The 19,915-nt window shown below is 41.4% G+C and overlaps 2 protein-coding genes across 3 annotated transcripts in view; both read left to right on the forward strand.

Moving 5' to 3' along the window:
* Positions 1–10,519, forward strand: part of abcc3 (ATP-binding cassette, sub-family C (CFTR/MRP), member 3) — a 45,926-nt gene extending 35,407 nt beyond the window's left edge. The window contains exons 23-31 of one of the 2 annotated variants that reach the window (XM_068305544.1): positions 2,094–2,407; positions 4,119–4,318; positions 5,546–5,672; positions 7,819–7,920; positions 8,239–8,385; positions 8,486–8,644; positions 9,206–9,372; positions 9,451–9,645; positions 9,783–10,519. In XM_068305544.1, coding sequence (XP_068161645.1) covers positions 2,094–2,407; positions 4,119–4,318; positions 5,546–5,672; positions 7,819–7,920; positions 8,239–8,385; positions 8,486–8,644; positions 9,206–9,372; positions 9,451–9,645; positions 9,783–9,894 — 1,523 coding nt within the window. In that variant the 3' untranslated portion in view covers positions 9,895–10,519. Of the gene's footprint in view, positions 1–34; positions 346–2,093; positions 2,408–4,118; positions 4,319–5,545; positions 5,673–7,818; positions 7,921–8,238; positions 8,386–8,485; positions 8,645–9,205; positions 9,373–9,450; positions 9,646–9,782 lie in introns of both variants that reach the window. The other variant, XM_068305545.1, reaches the window with a different exon arrangement.
* Positions 10,520–15,577: 5,058 nt separating this feature from the next.
* On the forward strand, positions 15,578–17,327 carry LOC137588227 (tubulin alpha-1D chain-like). Its single transcript, XM_068305169.1, has 3 exons — positions 15,578–15,797; positions 16,049–16,197; positions 16,344–17,327. The coding sequence occupies exons 1-3, from the start codon at positions 15,617–15,619 to the stop codon at positions 17,325–17,327; spliced, it is 1,314 nt and encodes a 437-aa protein (XP_068161270.1). The 5' UTR covers positions 15,578–15,616.
* Positions 17,328–19,915: the final 2,588 nt, after the last annotated feature.

Raw genomic sequence — 19,915 nt, forward strand, 5'->3', positions numbered from 1 at the left:
CTACTCCTGCTCCACCGGTTCAAACCACCTCCAGGTATCCTGGTCATGATGTCTTCCTTCACACTAGCCATGGGGAACATCGGCGCAGCAAGGAAGCTGCACTATAATCTCCTAGTCAACAAACTTCAAACATCCCAGTCTTTCTTTGATACCACGCCTTTAGGACGCATCATCAACCGCTTCTCCAAGGACATCTACATCATAGACGAGGCTCTTCCATCCACTGTGCTCATGTTACTGGCCACCGTCTTTTTGTCCCTCTCCACCATGATAGTTATTATTTCCAGCACACCCATCTTCACCGTCGTAATAGTGCCTCTGGCTTTCATATACGTCTTTGTCCAGGTACTCAGGAAAAATGTTCTTCTCTGTCCTTCCTGTTTTCTCTTAAAATCATGAATAATTGCCCCTCCTGGAATGGCATACCACTTGCATGCTGGCACAGCCGCTTATTCTAATAACCCAGTTTTGTCTTTTGTCACTCTGCAGCTTTGTGATGCGTCCGTGGAGATAATCTATATCTTTCAAACTCATGTCACTTTTCTACCTCAGCAGCTCAAGCTCTTCCTTTTCAGCCCCCATCCTGTTTCCACACCCATCCACGCACACACACACACACACACACGCAAACATTCATGGAGACTTTCACACACTCTATAGCCAGCACCAACATGCACACAATGTTGTGAAGTTAAAGTTATGGGATCTGAGGGCTGTTACTGTTGTGAGCTGTAGACGCCCTCTAGTGGTGGACTTGTGTTCACATCACTAGATCTCTAGGACTCACGAGGACAGGATTTGATTCAGTGATAATAAGACTAACATCTGTGGAGCCGTTAATGAGTGTTACCTGTGAATGTGATTGACGCTTTGTTTATAGTTATAGAGCAGATGTTGAAGTGGTAAAAGAATAGCTGGCTGGCTGTAAGACAAGTCGTTTCCTGTAATAGTGTCTGTCAGTTCATGTTTGTTAAGGTTCTGATATGTCTGGTTGAATCTTTAGTCATGAGTTGGGTTTGACTCACTATCAACTGTATCAGATATATTTAAGCTTTGCTGATACTTCAAGTTTGAGTTGCAGCTGTTTGTTAAGCTCCTGATCTGAAGCATAGCTCTGATATACCAGAGGGGTGATCTCATGAGAGGGTAGATTACCGCAGGTAATGCATAAATGTAATCTGCGTTGGTTTTACCTCACATTATAATAAGTGATGAGGCTAATCTGCTGAGGAGATTCTTTACTCATACACAGAAAATTCCAGTGAAGGAATGCATCGATGCGTGTCCCTCCATTGACTTGTATGGCAGGTGACGCAAGTCAGAGTTCTCTAAACCTATCAAGAGAAAGCAAACGTCTGTTCCATTATAACTACTGTATTATAAACTCCAGTATTAGTCGTTTATCAGTAGTGCGTTGACAGTAATTACAAAAACAGGCAAAGCAAAAAAATGGAAGATGATGTTCAGAATCCTGATTCATATCCGGATCAGCCATGAATCTAATCAGCTGTTTTTTGTCCAGAGATCCACCTCTACATAAACTTTCATAAAATCAGTCAATGACAGTTTAAGATAGGCTGCACTAAAATATGAACAGATGAACCTTTAATCAAAAACTTCTCCAATTCTTTTTTGATGAGATAAAACAGTTGAATCATAAAATCATTTTTTGAAAGAAGCTCTGATTAAACTCCGACCTAGGTTTACCCAAACCAGGTTCATTTCCTCCGATGCCGTGGAAACTGAGCTTGAGTTATGCTGAATTTTCTCCATAGACTTGATTTAACTGAAAAGAAGTTAAAATGACCAAAGCAGGTCTGCCCTCTTTTGTTACTGTCTTAACGGAGGTGACCTCTGACAGTTAGCTTGAACGCTAAGAGCCAAAGATAAAAACAGAAGAAGAAGAAGCACCAAAACAAACAAAGAGCACCAGAAAGTATCTTTCACTTTATCCTGTTTTCTCTTATAGGGGATGTTAGAAAACAGCCACCGATGACAACCGAAGCTTCTCATTGGTCGTTTAGACTTGTAATCTGTTTAACGCGGGTGTTATGTTGTCACAGTTGACCCCTGCCCTCTCCTCCTTCTCGCAGGTGTGCTGTTGTTGGTTAACTGCCTCTTGTGCCGGGGTTACAGTATGCTGCAGGCAGCCAAGCTCATGCATCGCAACATGCTTCAGGGGGTCCTGCGAGCTCCGCAGGCCTTCTTCGAGAGCACCCCCACTGGGCGGTTACTAAACCGCTTCAGCAAAGACGTGGATGCTATAGACGCCCATATCCCAGACAATATTGACATATGGATGCGCACTTTCTGGTACACACTGAATGTGCTGCTCATATGCTCTGCCCTCACCCCAATGTTCCTCATAGTCATAGCCCCATTAATGGTGTTCTATTGGTGGGTTCAGGTAAATAGGAAACGCGTGTGCAATCTCATTATTACGACATGAATGTCTGAGTGTCTGTGCTGGTAGCCTGTTGCGTGTGGTTGGTGTGTTGATCATTGCAGTTCTAGTGCAGTAGGTGCAGCGTAGGTTCTGTTAGTGCGGTAGTCATATTTACCCAGAGCCTCAGTGGCCAGTCTGGTGCCTTTAGTCAGCAGGGTGTTTTAGTTCTAGTTCTTTATATAGATTAATAATAACTATAAATAAACTAATTTTAAAACGTAGATTTTCAGGGTTGCTCTAGGAGCAGAAAGGACCACACTGGTTTTCCTGTATGTGTGTATTTATGTTACTCACGTAGAGACGACGACATCGCACCAACATTAGACAGCATTAGACAAATTTGATAGGCAGCCCAGCATCTTGTTTCTGCTACAGTACAGCAGTTGTTAATGGAGGTTTACGTAACTTTCAGTACAATACTGGTTTGAATTGATTAGTAAAGTTAAGAAAAATAACTTAGATTCTCGTACCATTACTAGCTACACACTTTTACAGTAAAGTACATAAAGTACAGTAAACAACTGCACTTTATGTCTAATGTAAAGCTCTGAAGGGGGCTTGTGACAAAAAAAACCAGGCTTATTTCATCTTTGGGAGTTTGCATCATAAGTGTGGAGCTTGAAAGGATTCAGTGCCTTTTGATCGTCATCATTAGGATTAGAAGGGATTAAAATTCTGGATTTGTGCTACTACAAATTCATGTTTTTGCCACACAATTATTACAGCAGCTAAAAAACAAGGACATTTCTGTGATATTTCTTGGCAACTTTTTTTTTCTTCTTGTTCTGCTTATCTCACTCTTTTGTGACGTCTCCATCATGATTTTAGACAGCAGTATCCACACTCTTTGGTAACATCAATCTAGCAGCTTACATCATCTATTGTTCTGTTTTACTGTTACTCCAGCTAGGGGGACAAGAGGAAAACCACAGAAACAGTAACTAATTCAGGGACACCGACCGTTGATGTGATCTTCTATATCCTTCATCGTTTTTTACATGATAATTTGAATTTCTAGAGTTTTACTTCTTGGCCATGCATCCACATCATGCCAAGCCCAACAACTATTATTTTTGTCTTTAATCTTAGACATCCACTTTCATGCAGGAGCAACACTAAACCGTTTAATCAGTCTGTGTGTTCCCGTCTCATTTTTTCCACTTTTTAATTTCTCAAACATGGCTTGAATCCAGACTGGAAGTGATTTTAGAGTTTCTTGGGGCATTCAGCATCTGCTTCATACTAACTGGATGAAATGCGCAAAACAACCCAAAGCTTTTTGCTTCCTCCTCGTGATTTCAGTTTTATGAAAGAGTATAAATTTGATACCATGTGATGAAAATAAACACCTGCAGTTTAGAGTCATGGGATTCATTTTAGTGAGAGAAAGAAGTGTTTTAACTAAGCTAAATTTAACCAACATGATCTGCATGTTTGAACTACAGAATAGCGTGATTTGTGTAACAGTTTCTGGCATCCTGACAAAAAAAGGCGTTTAAATTAGAACAAGTGAGAACTGCAGGCGTTTTGTTCACACTGGCTTTCTTTGTCGTGCTGCATGTGTGCGGATGTGTGGGCTAATCTGCGTGTGTCACAACTGTTCTTCAAACATCTTAGCATCTGTGATGATCTGTTCAGTTGTAATGTTGTGTTTGTCTCTCAACTCCTGTAGAGATTTTACGTTGCAACGTCTCGGCAGCTTAAGCGTCTGGAGTCAGTCAGCCGCTCTCCCATATACTCCCATTTCTCTGAGACCATCACAGGCTGTAGTGTAATCCGAGCCTATGGCAGGAACTCGTCCTTTATTCTAATGAGTGATGTGAGAGTGGATGACAACCAAAAGAGTTACTACCCTGGTATAGTGTCCAACAGGTAAGTGTCATCTTCACAGAGCAGTAGCTGTGTTCCAGGATTGTTCAGGGGAGTCTTTCCTTCTGTACGCAGCCACTGGCTGTTGGATGCAGCCTTTCTGACAAATGATTTGATCACGTTGTAGCAGTAGTAGATGCGGAACAAAATCCATTTGCAGATTCCAAAGTGTAAAACAACTTGAAATTTTTTCAGGGAATTGCATGCATGACTACTTTCTGTTAGGTTCAAAATAATTCCCATAAGGCCCCTTGGTGACATAGAGTCCCATGTGAATGACAGGAGCCCACAAACTCACTGGTTTCCCCTAAACTTTTGCAAGAACACCATAATCCAGAAATCAGTGAACACACCAGCAGCTATCAAAGAGCGGGGGGGTAAACACAACCATCCTGGGGACGGAAAAAGGTCACCGTTGCTGCCTCAGGCTTGATATAGCATGTGACATAGTGAGTTTTAGTCCTCTTGTTCTTGTTCAGCACGAGCTGACATTCATCCATTCACATACAGTCATTCACCGGTGGCGCTGCACATCAGAAGAGACACACAACCTGTCACACACCCAGTGTGGATTCAACAGTGACCTTGATGTAGACCGCAGGTTTACATTGAACACACAGATACTGACTCCTCATGACATTTGTCGAGGTAAATCGCACACGAGTGAGATAAAACCTGTCTTAATGCAAACGCAAACATCAAACGTCCTTCTTCAGTTGCTCACATCACTTTTTTTAATATTGTACACTACAATTCTGTAACTGTTGGAATAGAAAGAAATAGCAATAATGAAAGCAAAGCCTGGCTTTGTACATGCAAATGTAAAGTTAATCTGCCTACGGTGATGGAATTCCTGTGAAGGAATCGTTGATGTGGGTCATGAGGAATCCTGACCAACACGTTCTAGGATATCACCTGGAATGCATGACATGAATGATCAATACCGGGATCAGATTATCAGAGTGAAACTCTAGGATCAGCTCCAGTCCTGTCGGGTCAGAGCAGCAGACCAGTGGCTGAGTACAGAAGGAGAAAGACACTAAAAACAATGAAGACAGTTCAACACTAGAACGTCTGCTTACAAGAAAAGATTGTGTAACCGGTTAGCATGAGACACCGATGAGTGAATAAAGCGCAGACAATAATTTTCAGTGAACAACTACGTGTACATTTCCGTCAGAGCTCCTCCTGAGGTTTATTTTCCGATAACCGCCTCCTGCTGTCTTGCAGGTGGCTCGGAGTGCGGATCGAGTTCATTGGGAACTGCATCGTGTTGTTCGCTGCTCTGTTTGCTGTGACTGGAAAGGAGAGTCTGAACCCCGGCCTTGTGGGTCTGTCAGTGTCCTACGCTCTCCAGGTACGCCACTGTCCGCTAGATAACCGTTTATACCAGCTTTAGAGGAACCAGCAGCTGTAATGTCTGTGTGCAGCATTTAACTGTTTACAAAGGAGCCAGTATGACTCTCAGCAGGGAACACGTCTCCACCCCTTTAATCAGTTTATTTTTGGCGGTAATGATGTCATCGAGCGTTTGATGTTCATACAGAAGTCTTGAAGTCAAACATAATAATTTCCCTACGGGGATCATTAAAGTGTACTTCTTCTTCTTCTTCTTCTGTTGCTTCCGGTGAAGACGTCCATTGGGGAGATAATGCTAACGTGACATTCTATCTGGCAAAGATTTCAACTTGTTTTTCACCGAATTTGAAATGAATTGCAATAATAATAATAATAACATAATTATAATATGACTTAAACTACATTAGTTTTTTTTGTATAACAGATAATTTGTTCGAACTACGCGGTTCTTTTCGGTTATAACCTTGGCGTGAGAGACAAGTTGTTTTGACTGTAGGGGAAACAAGCCCCCGTCAGCGGGACCCCTACCGACAAACATGGCATTGAGCTCTTTACCAGAGAAGATCCTAACAGAAGCAACACGTTTATCACCCTGCCAGTGGTTTGTGTGTGCACGAAGCAAATATACCAGATCAAGAGTCCCACCTGAGTATTATGCTGAGAGGTCAAAAGAACGTGAGAAATGTGGGGGTGGTCCAGACCAGCCTCACAAGCTGCATATAGTAACACGGGTCAAAAGTGTGATGCGAAGACCCTACTAGGAAAAAGACACGGTGAAATACCTTGGCCTTCAAAAGGCAAACACCAGTGATTCACAAAAATACACCAACAGTCAACGGCCAGCTGAAGTTTGTCAAGCATCTTGTAAGGATCCAGCCGCTCCGGACCCCTCATGGACTCCCAGAGGAACAGGACATGGCAGACACGTACATCAACAGCAAGGGAGAGTTAATTGTTCGGCGCCTCCTCAAACCTGCAGACCCTAAGGCTATTGAATCTTAGCTCTGCATTCGTTCATAAGTTACTGGGTCACTCATTCATAAATGTGATCCTTTGTTTCGTCTTACATCACTACGTAGATAACTGTGCTCCAGGTGTGAACGGATTGCCCAGAACAAGTGTATTTGTTTGTCTAAACATCAATTAAAAAATACAGATTTACATGTTCAGATTTAACAAATTGCAATCTGTTGTCAGTATATCAGTAGATTATTGTCAAGATTCTGTATTAAATTTGACAGACCTTCTCTTCTTCTTCTTAATGTTTTTAATCTGTTCTTCTTCTGTGTTTTAAGTCCTGTACCTGTACTAGTTTGATAAATGTTAGCTTTCTTCATTCAGGAATGTTTTTGATGTGAATTCCTTTTTGTGTGAATCTGTTGAATTTTGTGTCAACGTGATTTTCTTGTAATTTGGCTTTTATGAATAAATCTTCTTCTTCTTTTCCTGTCGGCTTTTCCCTTCAGGGGTCACCACAGCGAATCAATTTCCTCCATCTAGCCCTGTCCTTTGAATCCTCTTCTCTCACACCAACTACCTTCATGTCCTCTTTCACTACATCCATAAACCTCCTCTTTGGTCTTCCTCTAGGCCTCCTGCCTGGCAGTTCAAAACTCAGCATCCTTCTACCAATATATTCACTATCTCTCCTCTGGACATGTCCAAACCATCTCAGTCTGGCCTCTCTGACTTTATCTCCAAAACCTCTAACATGTGCTGTCCCTCTGATGTACTCATTCTACTTCTTCTTCTTCCTTCCTCTAAGGATTCTGGGATCTTGCCAGCTTTGGGTTGTGTGACCAGCAGCAGAATTTCCTACATTATTATGATTGTCATTAAATGTTGTGTGTAGGAATGACTGACCAAAATAATGGTTCATTGAGTGTTGGTTGCAGCTCAAAACAGCTGATCCTTCCGATGCCAAGGCAGTCAGTGCGTTGTGCTGCTAGAGGCAGTTTACTGACACGGAAATCAATGACAACTTTATCGGCTGAATCGGCACTAAACATTTTTGTTGCTTATGCTGTAAATTTCAACAGGCCAGGTTTACACATAATGTTTATCCTGGGATAATGTTGATGGTGATGATAATGTCGCAGGAAAACCTTTCAGAGTGAACCTTAAAGGCTGTAATGTTTCCGTAGGTGACCATGTCTCTGAACTGGATGGTACGAATGTCCTCGGATCTGGAGAATAACATCGTTGCCGTGGAGCGGGTGAAGGAGTATTCTGAGACCAAGACAGAGGTAGACTGTGTGCAAGCATGTGTCCACTTGTGTGCTGCGTAGGATTACACACAAGTTTTGTATGTGTGTGTGTTTGCTTTCAAAGGTAAAACAGAATTTTTTAATGCTGTAGTTAAAAAGTATGAATTTACCCACATACCAACAAACAAACCTGTTGTGATGTTGAGTTATAAAGTGGACACCTATAAACTATAACTTTATCTAGAAGTAACTTAAGTGTAACTAGATCTTGCTAACCGCCCAGCATTTTGTACTACTTCAGCAGACACGTCTTCTGCAGATATAGTTCTTGTCATAAATGCTGCTTCTGTTCACAAGGCCCCCTGGGAAATAGAGGACAAGAAGCCCCCACCTGAGTGGCCCACGGAGGGGAATGTGGAGTTTCACGACTACAGCGTTCGGTACAGAGAGGGACTGGACCTCGTCCTGAAGAAACTCTCACTAAGCGTCAAAGGAGGAGAGAAGGTAGGCGAAGGATGAGAGGATCAGGATTCAGTAGTGGACTCGGGGGGGGGGGGGGGGGGTCGGCTTCACTGATCACTTCTGTGTTGATGTTTGTGTACAGATTGGAATTGTGGGTCGCACAGGCGCCGGCAAGTCCTCCATGACGCTGTGCCTCTTCAGACTGCTGGAGGCTGCAGCGGGAGAAATCACCATCGACGAGGTGAACATATCGGAGATAGGCCTGCATGACCTGAGGTCCAAACTCACCATCATACCACAGGTACACAACACAACCACACCCACACCCACACAGGACACTCTGACGTAGTAAATAGACTAGACTTTCTTTCCATGACATGTATGAGATGATTAAAAATGATTGGGGGGGGGATCAGGTTGAAAATATTAGAAACTTCTGCTCTAAATAGAAAGTTACATTTCACTTAGCTCAGCTTGTCTTAGCATAGCCAAAGAGTGAAATCACAGGGAAGAGCTAGCCTAACTGCTACCATTAACTCTGAATTTAACTCATTAACCTTTCACCCTCTCATTTGTTTCATCTGGAACCAGAAAACTAAAACAGCTTTTTACTGGATGTCGACAACCGGTGCTGCTGGGAACAGTAGTTCTGCTGTCTTCCAGAACATCATCTTTTGTAGTTCCAATGAAGCTAAATTATTTTTGGTAGATGCTTTAGGAATGTTGTAATTAGATTTTTGATTTTTTTTAAAAAAATATATAGACACATCCATGTCAGGTGTTTCCCTGTTTTTAGTCGTGTTGCTAAGCTAACCTGACCACCAACAGACGTGGTTCAGTTTGTGTTGTGTGTTGTTCGCAGGAGCCTGTGCTCTTCTCCGGCACGCTGAGGATGAACCTGGATCCCTTTGACAAGTACAGCGATGAAGAGGTGTGGAAAGCTCTGGAACATTCTCACCTCCACAAGTTTGTCAGCAACCAGCCAGCGAAGCTGGAGCTGGAGTGTTCAGAGGGGGGGGACAACCTGAGGTAGGCTGGGGAGACAGAGGGACTGTGTTTGACTGTTTCCTGTGTCGCGTTGTGTCTCATGGGTTCCCGTCTCTACAGCGTGGGTCAGAGGCAGCTGGTGTGTTTGGCTCGAGCTCTCCTGAGGAAGACCAGGATCCTCGTCCTCGATGAAGCCACAGCCGCCATCGACCTGGAGACAGATGACCTCATCCAGTCCACCATCCGGACTCAGTTTGAAGACTGCACCGTCTTCACCATTGCTCACAGACTCAACACTATCATGGATTACACGAGGTTTAGTATTGCGTCATTCCTGGCTCTTCCACCATTAATCTGGATTGGCAGTAAAATTTATTGATTAATCTGCACTGCTTTTAAATTCCATGATTGCTTTCCAGTGCATATATCACATATTGCTGCTCTTCTTGCAGAGTGCTGGTGTTGGACAGAGGGCAGATAGCAGAGTTTGACACGCCAGCAGAGCTCCTATCTCAGAGAGGAATCTTCTACAGCATGGTTAAAGATGCAGGACTCACGCAGTAGAGCCGCCTCTGCTGCTCCAAAACCAGCTGGACCATCAGCTTCCGTCTGTCTCACCCAGGTTGTGAACGCTGGCAGTGGACCGAAGAGAACTTTTTTTTTTTTCAGGGTGCTTTCTACTGTTTTTGAATTCAGCCGGAACATTCTCTAGTCTTCTGTGATTGTCTTACACGTCACTAAATGGTCCTGTGAGGGAGACATGCTATCTGTGACAGCTAGCAAGGAAACAGAAGCCATATGTGCAGGTACCAGCTCATCCAAATCTGCTCTTTAGTGCCTTCTGCAAGTGGGATGAAGAAAGCAATGAATGTATCTGTTCCTCCTCAGCTGTCTGCTGCAAGACAACAACAGACGAAACAGAAAAGGAGGAACCTTTCTAATTTTTTTTTACAAAGATAACTGATGTGCCACTGTGCTTTCCTCATAAAACATAAAGTTTTTTTGTGATACACCCACTTATTTTTTTACTACGCCATTATTTAAATGACTTTTTAAGGAACTATTTGATGTAGGGACGTTTGTTTATTTACAAATATAATTCTTTTGTGAACCAAATCTCCAAAAACTTGAATTCTCTAATACCCAAATATGGAAATATTGAAATGCCTTTATTAAAAAACAAAAAGAACATCTGTCTGCTGTCTTATATTAGATGTTATGTTGTGAATAATTGATGTGTGAGATGAAGGGCTGCCTGAACTCAATACAAGAAGTGAAGACGTGGTTTGAAAAAATACAAATTAGTTATTTTATTTCCTGGTACAGTAAGAGTTCTTCATGTTGTATGAAAGATTATTCTGGTTATAGGAAAGTTTGACTTCTTCTGAAGTTTCAAATCACTCCATTCTAGTAAAAAAAGTAGCTTGTCCAGTGTTCCAAGGGTGGATCAAGTAAAGCTGATTTTAATTTGACATTGTTAGCTGATATAAATGAGGAGAAAATGATAGAAAACCGCACAATAGGACTTGAACCTTTGGCAGATCGCCATCCAGATACATACCTTAGAATATAACACTGCTTAAAATGGATCGGCTTGACCTAAATAAAAACAAACTCCTACACATGAATTTGCTGACTAATCTCAGTCAGTAATTAAAATGTAAAAGAATCAACAGCCAGCACAATCCACTCTAATATTTACCTGTGTTTGTGTGTGTGTGTGTGTGTAGCTGTGAAGCTGTAACCCGTAAACAGGAGATGACTGAAAAGTCTCTCACAGGCAGCGGACGCGGGGACGGCTGTGTTGATTTTCACTGACAGTCTCTTGACTTCGGGAAAAGAATGGAACATGTCCATACCTCGAGGTGATGAAAAGTAAAGATACCTCTCCAACTCTTGTTTTTGACTTTTCTGCCCCCATAGTTGCAAAGAAGTCGTCTTCATCAGAAGGACTGCTACATGAGCGGCCTCATTCAGCTCCAAATTGGTAACCAGGTGGTTTCTGATATAGTCAAAGCCTATGAAAGGAGAAAAGTTAGGCTTGCACATTTTTCTCACCAATCTGATACAGTATATAGTCAGCCAAGCTGATGTTTTATAAATATATATTAAAACCCACAGTGTTTAAAACTTATGCTTGTCTTAATTTTTCAGTTAAGAAGTAAACGTTGATCCTTTTAATTAATTGTACTTTTACAAGTACAGGAGTGAAATCTCTGAAGAGATTTCTGAATCTCTAAGATTCAAAAGTTTCCCAGATTTAAAGGTGAAACAAAAAAAAACCTGCTGTAGAGGCCAAGAGAGAAACATCAGTGGAGTACCCATTTCCACCAGCAGATGGTGCGATGACATCAAAACACCATCAAAAGCATGACAAATCATGTTTTTCAGATTTTACAAGAAACACAAAAAACTGAACAATGTGTGATTTCTTTAAAAAAAAAAAAAAAGTGACGGGCAATTATTTTAAGAGTGTCACGACATTGAAGAGTCAATGCAAAAAAGTAATCCCAGTTTTACGTCCTGGCGGTATCTGCTTGAAAGGACGCCTAACATCATAAAAGCATTCCTTTGATGTCAACGACATGTAAGCTGAGAAGCCCAATATATTAACAAACTCTTTGAAAGATAGTATTTTTTGAGAGAACTTTCATCCAGAAGCCATAATGGTAAGTGCAATGTAAAATGTGTCCTGGGAGAAATTGCCAGTTTAGACTTTAAATACATGTAAACATGTATTTACATGTATTTATGTAAATGCATATTTACATGTATTTACATGTATTTACATGTTCTTGTAACTGTTAGCAGAGCCAGATTGCAGTGGTAAATACGTAGGCTATGCCAGAAATATTTAGGCGAGAAAAGGAACAAACGGGACGCAGAATGAACGAGCCGGGAGGCATCAGTATTTCTCATACAACACATCTGCAGGAGTTTATTTGAACGTCACGGTGTAACTATTACTTCCGGTCTAGCCACATCCGGTAAAGTACTTCACAATAAAGCATGTATTTTGTGATCACATCTCAGCACTCCCACTTGATCATACAAATACATGTTTTCTTTTTCTATTCTTTCTTTCTTTTCGAAAATACAATTGAATACCCATTTCGCTCACAACAATTAAATCAACCATAAGTCTACAATAATATCAGCAGTTATAGATCTCAAAAATCAGAATAAAACCTTCAGAATTTCAGAACAATAATAAGACTTGAGTGATTAGATAATGTCACCCCACAACATTACTATCATAAAAAACAAACAACAAGAATACATCAAACAGGTTACTCTCCAAACATAAACCTCTCAAAACTCAATCTGATTTGTGCAATTGGTTTGGTCATTACATCAGCCACCATATGTTCTGTAGGACAATACTCGAGAACCACTTTACCATCATTAACAGTTGACCTTACAAAATAATATTTTATGTCAATATGTTTCGATCTCTGTCTCTGAACAGGATTCTTAGCTAAAGCTATTGTACCTTGATTGTCCTCATAAACCTTTGGCTGTATGTAATGAGATCCATCAATACCTTGTAGCAGCTGAATCAAATACAGACACTCTTGGGTGGTTGCTGCTAAAGCCATGTTCTCTGATTCACAAGTAGAAAGTGCTACAGTGGGCTGCTTTTTAGATCTCCATGAAACCAAAGGACCATCTTGGTTTTAGCTGATACAATAACCACTTGTGCTACGTCTGTCACTTGCATCTTCTGCCCAATTTGCATCACTGAATGCTTGCAATCCAAGTTGATTTTCACTCTTCCTGTAACATAACTGCTTGTCAATGGTGCCCTTCAAATACCTAAGCAAATGTTTCACAGTTGTCCATTGTTCTTCTGTTGGCTCACAAAAGTATTGTGAAAGTTTACCAACTATGAAACTCAGATCTGGCCTTGTGCATGTGGTCAAATAAATGAGGCTGCCTACAGCTTCTCTGCACTTCCTAACATCATCCATTACCTCCATATTATCAGTGTAATTCAGTTTTGCCTCACAAGGGTGTCACTTTTGGCTTGCAATCTTGCATGTCAAATCTTTCAAGTACTTTGTCAATATACCTTTTCTTTGACATCTTTACACAGTGATCATCTTGATCAAAATCAATTCCAAGAAAATGTCTCAGTTTACCCATGTCTTTCATTCTGAATTTAGCTGTAAGCATTTTCTTGATATGGCTCATCACCTTTTCATTACTGGCTGCAATAACGATATCATCAACCCAAAATAAAATGAACACTTTTTGGTTCTCCGTTTCCCTTGTGTACACACAATAATCAACTGGATTCTGACTAAACTGATTTTCAGTCAAATAATCATTCAACATCTTTTCCAGTTTCTACCCGATTGCTTTAAACCATACAGGGATTTCTTCAATTTGCACACCAGCATGTCACCATTTTCAGATGTAACTTCATAACCCTCTGGCTGTTTCATGTAAATCTCAAAATCTACGTGCAAATATGCTGTTTTCACATCTAACTGATGTAAAATCATACTCTCTTGTGCTGCTTTTTGCATTAACACTCTTACACTAGTAAGGTTAGCATTAGGGTGTTCGACTGTACCCTTTGGCCAAATAACGTGCCTTGAATTTGTCAGAACCATTTACATTAGTTTTTAAAGCATAAACCCATCTACCTCCCACTACTTTCTTGCCCTCGGGCAGTTTGGTTAGGGTAAATGTATCATTTTCACTCAGTGATTCCATTTCTTCATCCATTGCATTAATCCATTCTTTTGAGTTAGGTGATGTTAGAGCTTCCCTGAATGTAAGAGGTACATCAGACATGAACCTGTAACAGCAGTCTATATTAATCTGAACCTGGTCTTCACTCTGATTAGTTTCATAATCATGAAGATAGACTGGCTTCTTCCTCAATCTCCTTGAGGGATAACGTGTACTCTGAGGCTTAGCCTCATATGACTGTATCTGTCTCTCCTGTGCTAGATCTACTGCAGGCTCATGCTCTGGTGGTAAGAGAGGTTGATCTTGCTTAAATACATTAAATCGTCTATGTACCTCGGAATCAATATCATCATCATCATCATTATCATCATCATCATCATCGTCATCATCATCATCATCCTCTGACTTGACTGTCTGTGTCTGTCGCTCTGCCATGGATGGGGTCATACACTTAATCAAACGGTGCTTCTGCACTTTACCACTGTCAGGATAATAAACCAAACAGGCTGGGCTATTTTTATCATATCCAACAAAAATACCCATGTCACACCTTGAATCAAGTTTCTTCTTATCCTGTTTGTAGGTGTAACATTTTGACCCAAACTTCTGCATCTTAGATAGGTTTGGTCGTCGTCCTGACAGCATAAAATAAGGGGTCTCTATGAAACATCTGTTTCTCACAACAGCAGCTGTCTGTACAGCATAGGTCCATAGATCTTTCGGCAGCTGGCTTTCTATTAGCATACATCTTGCCATGTCAAATAAAGTACGCCAATTTCTCTCTGCTGTGCCATTCTGTTGTGGCAAGTAAGGAGCAGATGTTTCATGTTTAATACCATTACCCCTGAGTAACTCCTGATAGTTTTTACTCATATACTCCAATGCATTGTCAGACCTAATGCACCTAACTTTTCCATACAGAGCTGTATCTGCAAGAAATTTCTCAGTAGCTTGTGTAGCATCACTTTTGTTTCTCAGAAAGTACACAAAAACCACACTTGAATAATCATCTGTGAATGATATTGCATATTTATGTCCATCTTTAGATGCTGGATCTACTGGCCCTGCCAAATCAGTGTGAACCAATTCTAGAGGGAATTTGGCTCGGATATCTGGCTCCCTATTTCTAGTTTGAACAAACTTCCCTTCAGTACATACATCACATTGCAAGACAGATTTGGTATTTTTATCATTGATTGTCATTCCTTCAACAACACTGAAGTTTTTGAATGTCACCATAATTGCAATGGCCTAGGATCTTGTGCCATGTCAGAGTCTTGGTCCTGCCCGGAGTTTCTTCCTCAATGAGGGAGTTTTTCCCCGCTGCTGTTGCTTGCAGTGGAGGGTCCTGTTGGGTTTCTCCATCTGTTAAATGGCTTGGAAATGTCTGCTGATGTGATTAAGCGCTATACAAAAAAAAGGTTCATTGTTTGAACATATTGACAATCATAACTTTGCAGAAAAAGTCATCATCATGTTGAATATTTTCAAGGGGAAAACAACAAACAGTTACGAAGCTACATCTTTTGTTCCTCTTTCCCAGCGTGAATGTATCTCTGTCCATGTGGGCCAAGCCGGGGTCCAGATGGGAAACACCAGCTGGGAGCTCTACTGTCTAGAACACGACATCCAGCCAGATGGACAGATGCCCAATCGCGATCCTGTCGGAGGCCACGACGACTCCTTCAACACTTTCTTCAGTGAGACGGGGGCTGGGAAGTATGTCCCCAGAGCCGTCTTTGTTGACCTGGAACCCACTGTGATGGGTCAGTAGTGTTATGTATGTTTGCTTGTTTTGTTTTGGGGGTTTTTTTTGGGGGGGGGGGGGTTAGGGGGGGGGTTAAGCTCTTGGACAAGATCAATATCAGATAAAGTCAGGTTTTCTAATCACCTTTTTCATCAGCATTGCGCGTTAGCTGAAAGAATGAAGTGCTTGGTTAGCCAGTATAACTAATATTATCTTTTATCCGCTTTAAACAAATAAACATGTTTTCTCATTTGTTGTTGTCTTACCCAGATGAAGTACGCACAGGAGCATACCGTCAGCTCTTTCATCCTGAACAAATGATCTCAGGAAAAGAAGACGCTGCCAACAACTATGCCAGAGGACATTACACCATTGGCAAAGAGGTCATCGATGGTGTCCTAGATAGAATCCGCAAACTGGTAGGGCACTTTAGAGTTAGTCATTCAATTTGGTTTAACATTTAAGCTAAAAAGAATAAGAGTATATAAAATAATGACGACTATGATTACTTGTATGGTGACAATGGTAAATTAGAACAGTAACGGGTAATAACATCTCTCTGCAGGCTGACCAATGCACAGGTCTCCAGGGCTTTCTGGTCTTCCACTCCTTTGGTGGAGGCACTGGCTCAGGTTTCACCTCCCTGTTAATGGAGAGACTCTCTGTTGACTATGGGAAAAAGTCTAAGCTTGAGTTTGCCATCTACCCGTCCCCCCAGGTTTCCACAGCTATAGTGGAGCCTTACAACTCCATCCTGACCACCCACACTACCTTAGAGCACTCTGACTGTGCCTTCCTGGTGGACAACGAGGCTATCTACGACATCTGTCGCAGGAACCTCGACATTGAACGTCCATCATACACCAACCTAAACAGGCTCATCAGCCAGATTGTGTCTTCAATCACAGCCTCCCTTCGGTTTGATGGAGCCCTGAATGTTGACCTGGCTGAGTTCCAGACCAACTTGGTGCCCTACCCTCGTATCCACTTCCCTCTGGCCACCTACGCTCCAGTCATCTCTGCTGAGAAAGCCTACCATGAGCAGTTGTCTGTTGCTGAGATCACAAATGCCTGCTTTGAGCCGGCCAACCAGATGGTGAAGTGTGATCCTCGTCATGGTAAATACATGGCTTGCTGCCTGCTGTTTCGCGGTGACGTGGTGCCCAAAGATGTCAATGCAGCCATCGGTGCCATCAAAACCAAACGCACCATCCAGTTTGTGGACTGGTGCCCCACAGGCTTCAAGGTGGGTATCAACTACCAGCCTCCAACTGTGGTTCCTGGAGGAGACCTTGCTAAAGTGCAGAGGGCTGTCTGCATGCTGAGCAACACCACAGCCATCGCTGAAGCCTGGTCTCGTCTCGACCACAAGTTTGACCTCATGTACGCCAAGAGAGCCTTTGTCCACTGGTATGTTGGGGAGGGAATGGAGGAGGGAGAGTTCGCTGAGGCCAGAGAAGACATGGCTGCCCTGGAGAAGGATTATGAAGAGGTTGGAGTCGACTCAGTTGAGGACACTGGGGAAGGTGGGGAAGGGGATGAATATTAGGTTCAGGTGTCACTACCATTTTATTTAACAGACAAGGTTGGTCTATTGCGTAAATTGGAGAGACATAAGAAACAGAACATACTGTATTTTGTGTCTTAAATGTTTTTAGATTTTTAAGAATTAACTTTTTATCTCTAGAGATGACAGTTTGTTTACAGTGTTAGCCAAACGTTTACATACACTTGTACAGAACATAATGTCATGGCTGTCTTGAGTTTCCAGTTATTTCTATAAATCTGATTTTTCTCTGATAGAATGATTGGAACAGATACTTCTTTGTCACAAAAAAACAATCACGAAGTTTGATTCTTTTATGACTTTATTATGGGTAAACTGAAAATGTGACCAAATCAGTTGGGTCAAAAATGTACAAACATCAATGCTAATATTTGGTTACATGTCTCTTGGCCATTTTTACTTCCATTAGGCCATTTTGGTAGCCATCCACAAGCTTCTGGCAAGTTTCTGGTTGAATCTTTGATCACTCCTCACAGAATTGGTGCAGTTCAGTTACATTTGATGGCTTTTTGACATGGACTTGTTTCTTCACCATTGTCCACATGTTCTCAATGGGGTTTAAGTCAGGCCATTCTAAAACCTTAATTCTAGCCTGATTTAGGCATTCCATTACCGCTGTTGATGTGTGTTTGGGGTCATTGTCCTGTTGGAACACCCAACTGCGCCCAAGACCCAACCTTCGGGCTGATGACTTTAGGTTTTCTTGAAGAATTTGAAGGTAATCCTCCTTCTTCATTGTCCCATTGACTCTCTGATGGTAGGCATGGTGTTCTTGGGGTTAAACCTTTTCTCCTCCAAACATATTGCTGGGCATTGTGGCCAAACAGCTCAATCCTTGTTTCATCTGACCACTGCTGCTTTGAAATGGCTCCAAGGGACTTTCCTGACTTGTTCTAGTCAACAATTCTCTTTTTCAGTTATGTGCTGAGCTCCTTTGACTTTCCCATTGTAGCGTTTGTGGGTGTTTTTTATCCAATGAGCCCTTTTTGAATGGCCTCAGAAGTCACCAGCTGTAGTCACTCATGATCACTCACAAGAAGTTGAGAGGCCATGCTGTGAAGCTCATGTCATTGACACAACTTTCTAAGTCTCAAAAATTGCTCATTCATGTTGCTGTATGTATATTTTTGACCCAGCAGGTTTGGTCACACTTTCAGTTTACCCATAATAAAATCATAAAAGAATCAAACTTCATGAATGTTTTTTGTGACAAAGAAGGATCTGTTCCAATCACTATATCAGAGAAAAAACTGAGTTGTAGAAATAATTGGAAACTCAAGACAGCCATGACATTAGGTTCTTTACAAGTGTATGTAAACTTTTAACTACCACTGTATGTATCAAAACTATGTTTGACAGGTTTATTTCTGTGTTGTTCAGTAAATCTTTCCCCTAAATATACTGAAACTTTTATCTCTCCATAAATAAAAATTTTTGAATTTGAGATGGTGCAGTGGGTAGCGCTGTCGTCACACAGCAGGGCGGTCGAGGTTTAAGACCCGCTCTGTGCAGAGTTTACATGTTCTCCCTGTGTCTGCGTGGATTGTCTCCGGGTTCTATTATGCTACTTATTTGACAGTAACTGTCTCAAAAGGGAGATGGGAAGGTTATTCCAACGCCTTAGATCAACACAGACTTTGTCCAAAAGTGGGGTGAAGTTCAGGTGGATTAGTTCGGAGAGTTCAGAAGAAATATTTATACCCAGATATCTAATGTTACCCATGTTCAAGGAATGAAGTGAATTTTAGACTGCAGTATTCCACAAGTTCTTTGTTAATGGAAGTATGATTGATTTTGACCAGTTGGTGGAATAATCTGAAAGACGCAATAAAGTTTTGAATGAGTTTATATACTTCCTTCACCGATGTTTTGGGTTTTTCTAGATAAAGTAAAAGGTCGTCTGCATAGAAGTTAACTGTGAAGTTGACTGTGGCCTTAGGTGAGTTACTGTATACAGAGTGGATACCCACTGGATAAACGACTCACCAAAGCCAAATTAATGAAGTACAGAGAAAAGTCCAATTCACTTTTTCAGCGTTAAGTGATGTAACAATTGCTTTCCTGTTGCAGCGTTGTGTCAAACTAATCAGATTTAGTAGTCTTCCAACATTGTTTGTAGTGTCGACCCTTAATAAATCCTGTTTGATCATTGTGAATTATTGATGGAATAATTTTCTCCCATCTAGAAGCAAGTGCTTTAGATATAATTTTCTGAGCGGAAAAAACAACAACATGCCACATGGATCGAGATTTTAGGAAAACTGCATTTTCATGTTTTCAACAATACAGTATCTTTGTGCTGTCCTGTGTGTAAAGGAAGGTGTTCAGACTTTTGAATTACATACACTATCAATTTGTTCTCATTTGCTGAAGACAACACAAAAACAAAACATACTCATCAATTTGTTGAATTCTCGCAGTTAACGATAACAGAAATTTGACACGTAAAATAAGATAAATTAATCTAAATGACACACAAAGATGCGAATCAAACCCATACCTGGTTCCATACCGGATCCGTCGAGGCCCGGATTAACAACGACCGCCATCGGCGCTGTTGACCTACAGGA

The sequence above is a fragment of the Antennarius striatus genome, chromosome 21, assembly GCF_040054535.1.
Source record: "Antennarius striatus isolate MH-2024 chromosome 21, ASM4005453v1, whole genome shotgun sequence".
Lineage (NCBI taxonomy): Eukaryota > Metazoa > Chordata > Actinopteri > Lophiiformes > Antennariidae > Antennarius > Antennarius striatus.

Excerpts from the sequence above, each read along its gene's own strand:
- LOC137588227 (XM_068305169.1), top strand. The coding sequence starts at position 15,617 with ATGGGAAACACCAGCTGGGAGCTCTACTGTCTAGAACACGACATCCAG. Across the intron at positions 15,798-16,048 it reads CCTGGAACCCACTGTGATGG|ATGAAGTACGCACAGGAGCA; the intron begins GTCAGTAGTGTT and ends TGTCTTACCCAG. Across the intron at positions 16,198-16,343 it reads TAGATAGAATCCGCAAACTG|GCTGACCAATGCACAGGTCT; the intron begins GTAGGGCACTTT and ends ATCTCTCTGCAG.